At 40.4% G+C, this 13,049-nt stretch overlaps 1 protein-coding gene across 1 annotated transcript in view; it reads right to left on the bottom strand.

Annotated features, from left to right (window-relative positions):
- Positions 1-13,049, bottom strand: part of afg2a (AFG2 AAA ATPase homolog A) — a 149,336-nt gene extending 136,287 nt beyond the window's left edge. Inside the window, exons 1-10 of the mRNA XM_061047682.1 lie at positions 12,771-13,049; positions 11,795-11,919; positions 11,502-11,659; positions 10,260-10,318; positions 7,989-8,633; positions 6,760-6,889; positions 6,558-6,614; positions 5,698-5,821; positions 3,469-3,570; positions 2,989-3,142 (exon numbers count right to left, since the gene is read on the bottom strand). Of these exons, the coding sequence (XP_060903665.1) occupies positions 2,989-3,142; positions 3,469-3,570; positions 5,698-5,821; positions 6,558-6,614; positions 6,760-6,889; positions 7,989-8,633; positions 10,260-10,318; positions 11,502-11,659; positions 11,795-11,919; positions 12,771-12,948 (1,732 nt within the window). The 5' untranslated portion in view covers positions 12,949-13,049. The remainder of the gene's footprint in view (positions 1-2,988; positions 3,143-3,468; positions 3,571-5,697; positions 5,822-6,557; positions 6,615-6,759; positions 6,890-7,988; positions 8,634-10,259; positions 10,319-11,501; positions 11,660-11,794; positions 11,920-12,770) is intronic.

The raw sequence follows: 13,049 nt of genomic DNA, 5'->3' as shown, positions 1-13,049 counted from the left end.
GCTAGTTGATCTTTGAGCCACTTTCCAAAAACACTTCTGATTCAGTTCAACCTGAATGACTTTACTCCCGTTTCCTTTCATTCCTCTTTTAACAGAAGAAGTCGGTTGCATCTTCTCTTGTTGTCGTGTTTGAATGTTTTTGTTTTTTTTTGATTTTAAATATATTTTTTATCAAACTAATCCAGACTAGACTCTAGACTGGTTTCTGTGGAACAGAAAAGGAGCCGCACTAAATATCCCCCATGCATCATCGTTTAGTTTGCGTCGTCTTGGCAACGACAAGATAGAAATAAATAAATGTTTAATAAATAAAGAAGTTACTCGTATATGAATGAATATGAAGGCCCGATAAGGATAAGGTAGTTATCTAAATAGGTCAGGCAGGTGAGAAAAATCAGTAAAAGTTAGATTACTGCCTACATTTTATTATCGTTTGATTAAAAGACTTAGACTTCAGGTAAACCTCTAAAAGCAACATGAGGCTGGTGGGAGCAATTCTGAGCATTTATAGATGTGCATGTATCGTAGTTTGCATTTTATTTGTAAGACATTTTAATCCTGAAGAATCCAACAGAAAGAAATAAAGACAGAATCAAGTCTGGAATACTTTCTGAATCCGTTGCTTGTACTGTGGTGTAGCGTGGACGGCCTGTGTTTGTCTTGGTGGGGAGATTCTGAGGGGGAAGTGAGTGGAGTGAAACGGGGTTGAGGAGGTTGTTGTCTCCCTCCGGGACGTGAGGAGGTTTTTCAGAAAACACTGCCAGTCACGTCTGGCCCCCTCTGCGGACAGTAAATCACGCTCTTCTGCAGAGTGCTTCCGCACAGCAGCCCCCTTGCTCCCTCCTCAGCTGGAAATGCAATACGCCACGTACCCGGGGGCTCTAGGACCACCCAGGAGGCACACGGGGTCACACACACACACACAAAAATAAACGTGCATATGCGCGTACAACACACACACACACACCCTACAATCTTGCACATTCAGACGTTAACATACTGCAAAAAGGAGCGAGCATGCTCGTCCTGAGGATGTGAGGTGGATCTGTTTGTGGCATAAGGGGGTAGAGGGGGCACAGGAATTTCACAACAAGTGGTGGTTTAAGTGGTTTCCCTCACTGGGAGCTGAATACCACAGAAACTCCCAACTTCCTATTTGGCATATTTCAAAAGGATGCTTGACTCTGCTGTGTTCAAAAAGAGCTGCAGGCATGTCAGACACTCCAAGAAAAACATCTAAGAGGTTGTGAAACACAAATGTAGGAAGAATGAGTCACAAGAAAATGTGGGTTTTTCAAGCAGAGGAGGGGTCCAACGTACCTAAAGCTCATAACAAAGTGTTGTCCAGATGCCTTTTGTTTCTTGGTTGGATGCCCGAGCACCACAGATCAAACCACTGAAAGATGGCACGCTGCTCTGGGCTGAATGCCGTGTTTGACTTTGTTTTGTTATTCCAAAATGATGTTGGTGTCAGGAAGTGCAAAAAGGAAAAGAGCAGCACACTGAGCAGCTGTGGATGATCTCGATGTCGGTGACAGTTTTAGATTAAAGATTCATGACTTTATTTGTGAGTCAGTTAAAGGCAGAATATGTGATTTTTTTTGATCCAGCAGATGTCGCCCTTGAGCACCAGCATGAAACCAAAACAACTCGCGCTGCATTGTTGTGTTAGCATGCTAATGCTAGCGATCTTTATTATGCTCGTATCTTCACACTGCATGTAAATTTACCTGAAATGAGCGTGATCTAGAAACACAGTTAAGCAGTGAGTACAGTATGTTATTCTTCTTTTCTCTAGTCCCTCAATTAAACAACTTTTATACGTGAGGGGAGGAGTCAGCCGGCCGTCCGGGCAATGTAAACAAACTCAAGATAGGACTCTGAAAACTCTGAAAACATCACAGACAGTGGGACTTGGGTGTTACACCCATTGTAGACAGTCATGACTCACAGAGTTATTTTCAGAGGATATACTTGATTTATATTTAAGTGTGAACAATCACATATAAAGACTTTAACATCCTGTGATTTATGACTTGTTCCCCCTGGTGTGTGATTTGTGATGTATCATTTACTTCCTGTTTGTACTTTAAAGGCAGGGTTGGTAATTTCCTCCAGATTCACTTTTTCAAGATTTTGGTTGAAGTTGTCTTTAGGTCCTGACAGAAATTAATAACTCATGTTCTCTGAAAAAGGAACGAAGAAAATCCATCATCTGTATCAGTTTGTAATCCTGTAAAAACTTTGACCAATGTCTGCTACGAGGTACCAATCTGATGAACCAATCAGACGCCTCCCTGTCTCCCTGCTCGCTCTCTACCTCTTGTGTGCACTAGCTCACACTCAGAGCACGTCAGCGATTACGACGTTTATACTGTGAGTTTGTTGTTGGCCGTTGTGAGTAGTAAAATAGTCAAGTTTTTTTACATTTCAAAATCACATCACAAGTGGAATTCTGGTAAATAAAATCCCCTCCCCTCCCCTGATATCTCCACCCATGGACTCCACCCCAAGCCTAGAGCAAAACTTTTGCGCAGGTCCGCCATTTTTATTCTCGAAGGAGTGAAGGAGTGATGTCTACCGGGAAAACTCAGAGGGGGGCTCATTACATTTAAAGAGACACACACACCAAAACGGAGCGTTCTGAGAGAGCTGGTTTATACAGGGTCACAAACCTCCTCTGGTGCTTGATTCATGTTATATTTTGAACAAAGCACAGCACAGATGTTTCATTTAGACCACAGGGGGACTGTTTGAAAAGGTGGAGGAGGGGGATAATATGTCCTCTTTAATGTTAAAAGCTCAAGAGTCTTGATCATTTGTTCAACATGTCGTCCAGAATAGAAAGAAGCGAAGAGAAAAATGTGGTACACATGGAACCCACCCTCACCATCTCACATGTTTTTGATCAGAGTCCTATGAAGGAGGCATTACTTTTTTCAAAACTATTTTGACCTTTCACATGACAGTAGGACAGTGCGTACTTGCCTGCTTCTTTGCAAATAGCAGCGAGGTCGGCTCCTACGTATCCATGAGCCGCCTCGGCCAGCTGCGTCAGCTCCTCGTTTGTGGCGCTGCATGGTACAAAACTCAACTGCTTCTGCAAAATGTCTGCACGTTCTTTAGCACCGGGAACGCCCACCTGTCGACATGAAACGAAAACCAACTTAGCATTCTATAACAGAGAGATTAAAACCAAGCAGGACCCAAGACGGAGCCCTGAGGAACGCCAAACCACAAAAACTGCTGGAGAGTTAGCAGACACAATCCTTCATTCATAAGCTTCATTCATGAAAAGATATGTAAATATCCCTCAGTGTTTACGTTTCATGCACTTTCTTTATCACCTGATTCACAGCGAGCTAACACAATGCCTGCTGGTTTTCATATTGGAGTGATTATGTTAAAACCTCGTTCACAGGACAGTCATTCTAACACTTGATGCAGGTAAGGGTTATCAGTTCGCACCTCCAGCTCCTTGTCAAAGCGTCCTGGTCGGCGCAGAGCAGGATCCAGAGCATGGGGCCGGTTTGTGGCCCCCAAGACCAACACCTGACCTGAGTGACCCTCCTGGAAAAAAGGGGAAAAGGAAAGAGATGAGTCTTTTCCTAGTGATCATAGTTTTATGGAAGGTTGCTTTAAAAAAATCACCATAGTAGATATATAATATGTATAGATTTTTTTTTCTTTTTGCAGATGTACATTTTCAGTGAAGGCTATCAAAGCTGTTTGTGTTTGTCAACCCACACAGCTCTGCTAGCTCCAAGGCCGCTTCTCCAAACTCTCTAAGTGGAGAAATAACAGATGGTGGATATGGCCTGATGCATCTTAAACAACAGCTTGGCTGAGCCGTGCACCAAGAATTACATGCAAATGGTTGATTTGAGTCATTGGTGTCGAGTCTCTATGAGCTCTAAGTGCAACGTGTATTGAAGACCACCAAATGTAACCGTACCCAGTTGGTTTTCATAAGCAAAGCGTCAGAAAATGTTTGACTCGAGACTGATGCCAAACTTGTGTGTTTTGTCAGGGTGGTCTGGCTGCAAGATGAGAATTTTTTTTCACCGCTCACACCGCAGAGAGAATCGAAACACAAATAAATGATATTTCAGGGAAGAATGGTGAAGTGCAGGACGTGCCTTTTACACATTCCACTAACCAATCAGTGCTGATGACCAACCTCGGATCATGTGGGCTGACACACAGACAAAACCATTTTCTGTGTGATATCTCCAATCACAATGAGGGCTCTCTTCTTCCCAGGCACATGGAGATACACTTGACCGCTGATAAAGTTAAAGCCAAATTGACAGATCATAGCAACCCTTGGTGATTTGTTTCCCAGACTCCCACTGAGTGCGTGTGTGTAGGGGGGGTGGTCATCTTTTTTCTCATCTTCCAGAGCATAGCGCTTAGAGGACAAACAACACCCCAGAGATACAACCCACAGTGTCTGAAGGGCGTCCAGCAGACAGAGATGGTTCCTGCATTTCCAATGAAGACATTTCCTGATTTCTGCTGCAGGAAGCCAAACTCATAACGTATACTGATCAAGCATAGCGTTGCTCAATGTAAAGCAGACCTGCTTGTAAAGAATAGACAGATATAACAAAGATTGTTGGTTTGATGGAATAAGGAGATGACATTCAGTTGGGCCAAGTAAGAAAAAAATTAAAATAGGATATATCATCAGCCAGTGTAGGGCTTTAAAAGGACGGTTCATTTTTTTTTTCAACCTGATCTCACTCTATCTGAGTTCAGACGTGTACATATAGCAAAAAACACTTTCTCTTGGGCAGAGCTCGGTTCAGCTGTAAGACCCGTTATTCCTCCAGAAAAACCAGCACCATCGGTTGTCTTGGGTTGATGCTGCAGAAGAATCACAGACTCCTGCAGCCTTGGATTTGTTGGCTTCAACTCTGATTGAAATGCAAACTATCTACAAAAAAAAGCTAGGCTATGATAATTCAACAATATTAGCATTAAAGCGTAAAGGCAGAGCATGTTGTTTGAGTATTGCTAAAGAAATGCAGCAGAGGGTTTAAAGCTGCAAAGTCTATCAACTTGAGTGCAGCTCTCTTTTTATCTGTAATATTATCTTATCCAGCTTGGAGAGTTTTGGGTATGTACATGCAAACAGTGGGCTGTGACAAGTTTGCACAAAATCTGGTAATAGTACTGAATCTTTTAGTTGACGGGGGCGGCTGTGGCTTGGTTAGTAGAGTCAGTCGTCTCTCAACTGGAAGGTTTTGAGGTTCGATACCCAGCTCATAACAGTGCAGTTACACTCAGAGACCTTCGGTGGGCACCAAAGCACACCATAAAAAAAATTCCTACATCTTGTTCCTTGATGAGAAAATAAGAAGGCAGAGGACGTAGTTGGCTTTTGAGCAGACACAGAAGAGTAGAAGTCAAGAAGGAGTTTTGACAAAAGTCATACAATAATGGACAATTTGTTAAAAAGTTGCCTTTTGCTTTTGGAAACCCCCAAGGGCATAGAGTCACAGGTTTGATGGTCTGCAGAACAACATTACTGGTATCAGTATCAAATAAAAATCATCTGAAAAATCTACAACTATTTGGATTGGAAGAGAGAGAAAGTGCAACACAACCTTAGTGACTATTTTACCTTAGAATCAGTTGTGTTTGTATAACTTTATCCACCTGTTGAGAATACATAACAAGGAGAGAACTTACCGAACCGATCCCGTCCATCAGAGTCAGCAGAGAAGCCACGACTCGTTTTTCCACCTCGTTCTGCGCTCCCTCTCTCTTCGGACACAAAGCGTCGAGCTCGTCGATAAAGATGATCGCAGGCCGTCTGAGAAACGGGTGAAAGTGTCAGTGAGTGGTTACACACTGGGAAACCTCGCTGCTGTTTTAATGACGGGCATAGAATGTTTAGTTATGAATAAAATGTCATCAGTGTTTAAATGTGCAGAGTGTACGCGTATTGTTTTTTACTTTTGGATTATTATTTGGATACTGAAAGGTTTGTACTACAAGCATGATGGCTTCATGTTTATATCGAGTGTTTTCTTACCGCCAAGATGACTCATACAAGTTTAACCACTTAAAGGCTTTACATGTGATTTTTCACACTTAAATATATAAATCAAGTATCTCCTCTGAAAATAACTCTGTGAGTCATGACTGTCTACAATGGGTGTAACACCCGAGTCCCACTGTCTGTGATGTTTTCAGAGTCCTATCTTCACTTTGTTTACATCGCCAGGACGGCCGGCTGACTCCTCCCCTCGTGTATAAAAGTTGTTTAATTGAGGGACTAGAGAAAAGAAGAATAACATACTGTACTCACTGCTTAACTGTGTTTCTAGATCACGCTCATTTCAGGTAAATTTACATGCAGTGTGAAGATACGAACATAATAAAGATCGCTAGCATTAGCATGCTAACACAACAATGCAGCGCGAGTTGTTTTGGTTTCATGCTGGTGCTCATCTGCTGGATCAAAAAATCGCATATAAAGCCTTTAAGCATGAAATAAATAAAAGACTAAATGATTTTTAGACTGAGAAGGTTCCAGCTAAGTTTACCTCTGAGATGCTTCCATAAAGATCTGCCTCAGCCTCGCTTCTGTTTCACCGTAGAATCTGTAAAGATATAAAAACAACATACTGAATCTCTTGAAAAATCTAAACAGTTGATGTTTGTTATGATACTGAAGTCTATAGAGATTATAATCCCAACCCTGCATCATGGTACTAGAGCAGAAAAGTGATGTAAATGTCTTCTCACTTGCTCATGATCTCGGGGCCGTTGATCACCGTCATGTGAGCTCCCACCTCGTTGGCTATGGCTCGGCCAATCAAAGTCTTTCCTGTACCTGGAGGACCGTACAGAAGGACTCCTCTGGGAGGTGGAATCCCTGCAGACAAAGGGGTTGGTAGCCAGTTTTATATAGTTTTTAGTTTTTTATTTTATTATTGTGTCATACATACATCCATATGCCCACCACCCCCCCCCCCCCCCCCCTTACATGACACCATAAATGAAAAACGTTCCCGCATCAGGGTGCACTAGGTAAGATATATTCATTCTCAAGAAACAAAAAGAGAAAGCAAGAAGTCAAACTAATCAAACAGAATATCCTGTCTTCTTTTCCAAGCTTTTGAAACAAAATTATCAAATTTAAACACATCAAACTTAAACAGCCGTTCCAGTTTCTGCACATCTGTCCGCCCCAATATTTCTGATTTTACTTCATGAAACAATAATTCTCTTAAATCATCAGATTTTGTAACAATGCAAAAAGAAAATGGGACTCCGTTTCAACTTCGTCCAACTCACACATCTCACAAAGTCTGTTTTCTACTGGAATATTTTTGAATCGACCGACTTCAACGTCTAGAGGGAGAATAGCAGATCTTAACTGTGCGACCGAGGATCTTTGGCTTCTAGATAAACGACACGTTACATATAACTCAGGCTTAAAATTATTTTTGATCTGTACATATATCCTTAGTTTTGGCATGGACAGATATATATATATATAGAGAGAGAGAGAGAGAGACAGAGAGACAGAGAGAGATTTTCTTTTTATTATTGAAGTCTAGTTAAGAAAACCGTCAATCTAGCTTCTTAAGGATGAAAATATAGAAGATAAATTATCGGCCTGACGTTTGAGATCTAAATGTCTATGTCTACATATATCAGTATGTCTGAAATAAATCTGTATGATAACTTCAGTTATCAGTGCAGAAAAAGTTGCTTGACAAAATAAAAACTCGAGTTGCTGGAGAATTTATTTTTTTTGCAGAAAGGGCAGCAAACTCATGATTACATTTTTTCATTAGTTTTTCTAGTTTTTTGAGGAAGACAAAATTATTTAAATTTGCAAAACAAATCCTCCAAAAGTCCAAAGTCATGGAATACTAAAAAGACTTCCTTTGCTCACTAAATATTGTTAATTAAAAATAATTAAGTATTTCTGATTCTGATTCAGATTGTGAATGACGTTGACCCACCATAGTTGGAGAACAGCTCGGGGTGTTTCAGAGGAAGCTCGATGGTCTCTCTGATGACATCCAACTGGCTGCTGAGCCCGCCAATCATGCTGTATGTGACTTTTGATCTTTTAGCTTCTGCGTCTGGCTCCTCCTCCTTCCCCGCTCGGTCTCTCAAACTGACTTTAGTGGAGCAGGAGAGGCAGTAGAAGGTGTCAGTATTCAAGGCACCACCAGGGGGAGCTGTGGGGATTTTCTCTGAGCTGACTGAGTTCTCCAGATTGACACTCTCCCCTGAAGGAGGATTCTGGGAAAGGTAGGAAGACGGGGTACAGAGAGCAGGGGGCGAGGAGAGACAGGGGAGTTGTGCTGGTCTACGCGGGGTGCTGGCTGCAGGTCCAGTCTCTCCAGGCGTGCTCGCTGTCCCTTCAGTGTTGTCGTCGTCCACAGTGAGCAAGCTGAGCTGCAGGGAGAGGTCGGCTGACGAGGAGTCCAGCACAGAGTTCATCACAGACGACTCCTCGGTGTCAGGGCCCGGTCCTGGGGGAGGAGCCGGTCTGTGGAGGGTAACGCCGTCTTCCCCTCTGACGGCCTCCACCCGGAGACTGCATGAGCGGCCGAAGTACGTCAGGGAGATCACATTTCCTGGCAAGATGATTTTACCAACTGGGACAAACAGACACACAAAATGAGTGATTTAAAAAAAGAATAAAAGGCCTCTCATGTCTGGAGGCTGTAGTCCTCCAAGCGGGCGGCCCGGGTTCGAATCCCACCTGTGGCTCCTTTCCCGCATGTCATTCCCTACTCTCTTTCTCCCTGATTTCCGACTCTATCCACTGTCCTGTCTCTCGAATAAAAAAAGGCAAAAAGTCAAAAAAAAAAATCTTTAAAAAAAAAAAAAAAAAAAAAAAAGAATAAAAAAATGTGATAGTAAAACAACTGTTTACAAAACAACAAAGAGCACATTAAAACAAGTCCACAGATTTGTTTGGTGCCAAATTGGCTGAAAGCTCAGATATGGGAGACTAAATGAGAATATAAAAGTTTTTCACATTTCAGATAAAATATTAAATTATTGAACATATTCTGGAGATTACTGTTTTCTTATTCTGGGTCAATTCACAAATTCCAAAAATGTTACTTTTAATCATAGTCAGAATCATAGTGTTGCCTTCATTAGATATGACAGCTGAAGAGAGACAGGAAATGTTTGGAGGAGAGAGAGAGGGATGAAGTGCAGCAAAGGGCTGAGGGCAGATTCAAACCCGCGGTCTCTGTGGTGAGGACTTTAGCCCTCAAACATGGTGTGCACGTCACAACCACTAGCCCATCGGCGCCTCTAAAATTTTGGCTTTTGTCCGTGTCAATAAAGTTGAGTTGAAGAGACAAAATTTATTTATCTATTTTGTTCAGGCAAATAAAAAGTTAAACTGAAAAAATGAATGATTCCTTGAATGGATGTATTTGTAGTTAGTATTGTACAGCCGATAAGAAAGCGTTCTCCCTCTGTATAGTCAAACGAAGCCCAACCTCTGGGTGATACACTTTGTAACATGAGGAACAATCCAGTGTGTGTGGGCTAAAGCAGCTCTTACAGGAGGCATCACATGTGTGACATTCAACATATTGTCCTGTAATTATTTGACATAATAAATATGAAGAACAGGGTAACCTTATCTCATACCCTTATAGTACAGAATTAACAGTTAAAAGTTATACAGAGGGGGGTGTACCTGTTTTTTCTGTTTTACATGCCTTGACCACTAGGGGGAGCCCTAATAAGATCTAACCGTTAATGATGAGTTCAGGGCAGGCCACACAGCATTTTTAATGATTGGGTGGGTATAATACAAAGCAGCAAAATAAAACCTGCTCACGTCTGGATCTATACAGTTTTATATCACTTACACTGCTGTTAGAATACATTAAAAGTGGATGAAAGAATGATGTCAGGCTTTTTAAATACGGTATACTGTTAATCGCCTGTTATCTTCAAACTAAGTAAAAACAAAAAACAAAAAAAAACTAGGTATGATTTTGTCAATAAATTAAACTTTTCTTTATCTTTGTTAAGCGAGAAGACAGACAAATACCTCTAAATACAATAAATTAAAAAAGTTTTTAAAAAGCTGCATGCCTCACTTTGCTTTGTGTTTTTTTTTCTGATTCATTATTAAGAAACCTTCATCGTCAGCAGTTTGCTCGTACATAACATTTGGTCAAATTCCCAGACCAAGAAAGTGTAACATTTATTTCAGAGTCAATAAATATGTGAAGAAAAGGCGGGCTCACCCAGAGTCCTTAGGAAGAAGTTTTTGAACTCCTCCGTCTCTAACGTGTCGTCTTTTGACCTGAAGGAAACGTTGAGGTTGTGAGAATCAGCTGCACACGTGTTGTCATGTTGTAGCATCTCATACACAGACTAGAAATAACAAACACACTGCATAAATATAAGTTATAAAATATAAAGCAAAGGCCTATGAGTATGAAATGAATGATCAACTATCAATAAACATGAAGTTGTACCCAATAGTTTAGGTAAGATGAATTAAAAGGCATCAGGAGAGAAATTATAACACCAAATTTAAAAGAATAAATCATTTAGAAAAGTTGGAAACTGGAAAATACTTGTGAAAAATAGTTTTCAGCATTTAAACTGTAGTTCTCCCATGTAGCCAGAAGATGGCAGTGTTTACACGTGAGAGATATTAAGAGGTTTGAGGACAAGACGTATCCAAAGAGGGTTTGTCAGGATGAGAGTTTGAAATCTTTGATACGATTTGGGTAAAATTCAAATAATATCTGTACTTGTTTTGTTTTTGTCTAGATACAAATTGAGACTCAGAAATGCGTTGATGTCAGACAGATTTGTAGTGAAAAGTGAATTGTCCTGATTTTGTTATATTGTCTTCATACTGTATGTCCTGTTTTGCTCTATTTTTATGTTTTATGTCATTTTCAAATTGGGTAAATTGTATTTGTGACAGTAAATATTCTTACTTTGTTATTTTTACTGTATTTTATTTTAACTTTGTTTAATCTCTTAAGGTGAGGTTTTGGGATAAGCCCCTCATGGGTTTCTACCTCACCTGTTACATGTGTTTTATTTTTTATTTGTTTTATTTTTTTCTGTTTGACTCTTCTTTCAAAAAAATGTGCAAATAAACTAAACTAAACTAACATGGCGGCACAAATAGAAGACCTGGGAACCCAAAATTGGTCATGTCTTGGGTTTTTGTGACTAAAATAATTGACAAGAAAAGCCTAAATTTCACAAATACTTTGGCGCCGTATTTGTGCAAGTTTTAGTTTTTTTTTACCTTCACTTTTGGATACAACTAAATAACAGAGATTGTAGCATCTTAAAACACGTAGGACTGAACAAATATCAAAGTATTAAAAATGTTGACAACCTCATTATAAACACAAATCACTTCCACAGCATCACAAACTACAGCCTTCAAAATAAAGTTGAAATACATTCTTCAAACTCTTAAGAGAGGATTTATTGCAGGGTAATCTGATAAACGTTACCTGCTGGAGAGCGTCACCTCCTCTGCTTGAAGAACAGGACCTGTCACTGGGTGCAGCGTCACCTCGTCCCCTGACTTCACCTCGAGGTTACTCTGAGCACGTTTCTGAAGACCAACTTTCCCCGCAGGAAAAGCTGCAACTGGCCATCCCAAACACACCTGAGAGGCAACGATAAGTGATTACAAGGAAGTCTGGAAGAAGTTACCTGAGCTGCAATTCATTTAAAAGTCGATTTAAAGTAACAAGACAACAAACGAGAAAACAAGAAAGGAAGGAAGGGAGGAGGAGGAGACCTCTTGTTTTCCCGTTGGACTCGTCAGCAGGACCGGTCTCCCGATGCAGACGCTCGCCGACTTCATCGAGTTGAGGCTCAGCTGGGCTAAAGTCGATCTGCAACATCTCGGTGTTTTGTCATCAGCTGGGAGGAAAAACAAACAAAATATGAAGTTAAATCAGGATGTCGAATAAAAATAACCAAAAAATAAGCTCCACATTGTGACTTCATTTTAAAAATAATGGATTCATAAGAATCATTCACAACTGTCTCATGAAATAGATGCACTTCTCTTTCAATGCTTTTATACTTTTCAGTACTATCAAACATTATAATGACAGACGCTGCATGTATTTTAAAAAAACATGATATTGAAAAGTATCGAAGTATTGAAAATGGGGACGACCTTATAAGATAAAATAAGATAAGATAATCCTTTATTTATCCCACAATGGGGAAATTTACATTGTTACAGCAGCAAAGAGCAAAGACTGCAAACAAAAAGTGAACACAGAACAATTTAAATAAAAAAGAAACATTAAGAATGTACAAAGAAAATAGATAGATACCACAATATATAATTAGATAATTGCCCGATTTGCTTCCAGTTTATGGTATAGCGGACCAAATCATATTTAAAAAAGCAGCTTTGTTTAGTTAATGTAACAAAACTTCATCTTTGTGTTGGAACTTTATAGCATCTTCTTCCTGTGCTGAAGTAAAGAAACAAAAACAAGGATTTTCATCTGGACTTCAATAAACTCGTAGCTTGTTTTTGTTTTTTGTTTTTGTTTGTGTCAGTGTTGGATCTCAACTGGACAGTCGTGAGTACATACGTGTTTATGAAAATATGTGTCTGTGTTTTCTTGCAGAGCAGGAGAGGTGGTGCATTAGATCAGCATCACTGTCTGCATGCAGCATGGACCACACTGTAGTAAAGTGTCTCCTGATTGGTTCCTGATAGAAGTGACAGTACCTGTGTTTATTCTGCTTACCTTTATCAATGAAATCCGTGACAGTGAATGAGTTGCTGTTAAAACTTCTGCAGCTTCCTCCTCCTTCGTGACCGGATGTTTGCAGGTTTGAGGAGCCTTCAGATCCCTCCTTCACTACGAGCGAGCTGTCTCCTTCACTTCCCTTCTTCGTCTTGCTTTTATTTTTCTTTGAAGACATTTTTTTTTCATACAGAACAGTATCTTTTTTTTTTTTCCACGTGAACGTTCAACCATGTGTAAACAACACGGAGCGGTGCTGTACACTTCCTGGTTAAAGTT

The sequence above is a fragment of the Labrus mixtus genome, chromosome 10 (assembly GCF_963584025.1).
Source record: "Labrus mixtus chromosome 10, fLabMix1.1, whole genome shotgun sequence".
NCBI lineage: Eukaryota > Metazoa > Chordata > Actinopteri > Labriformes > Labridae > Labrus > Labrus mixtus.
The sequence above is the reverse complement of the archived record's forward strand: the minus strand, read 5'-3'. Positions and strand labels throughout refer to the sequence as shown.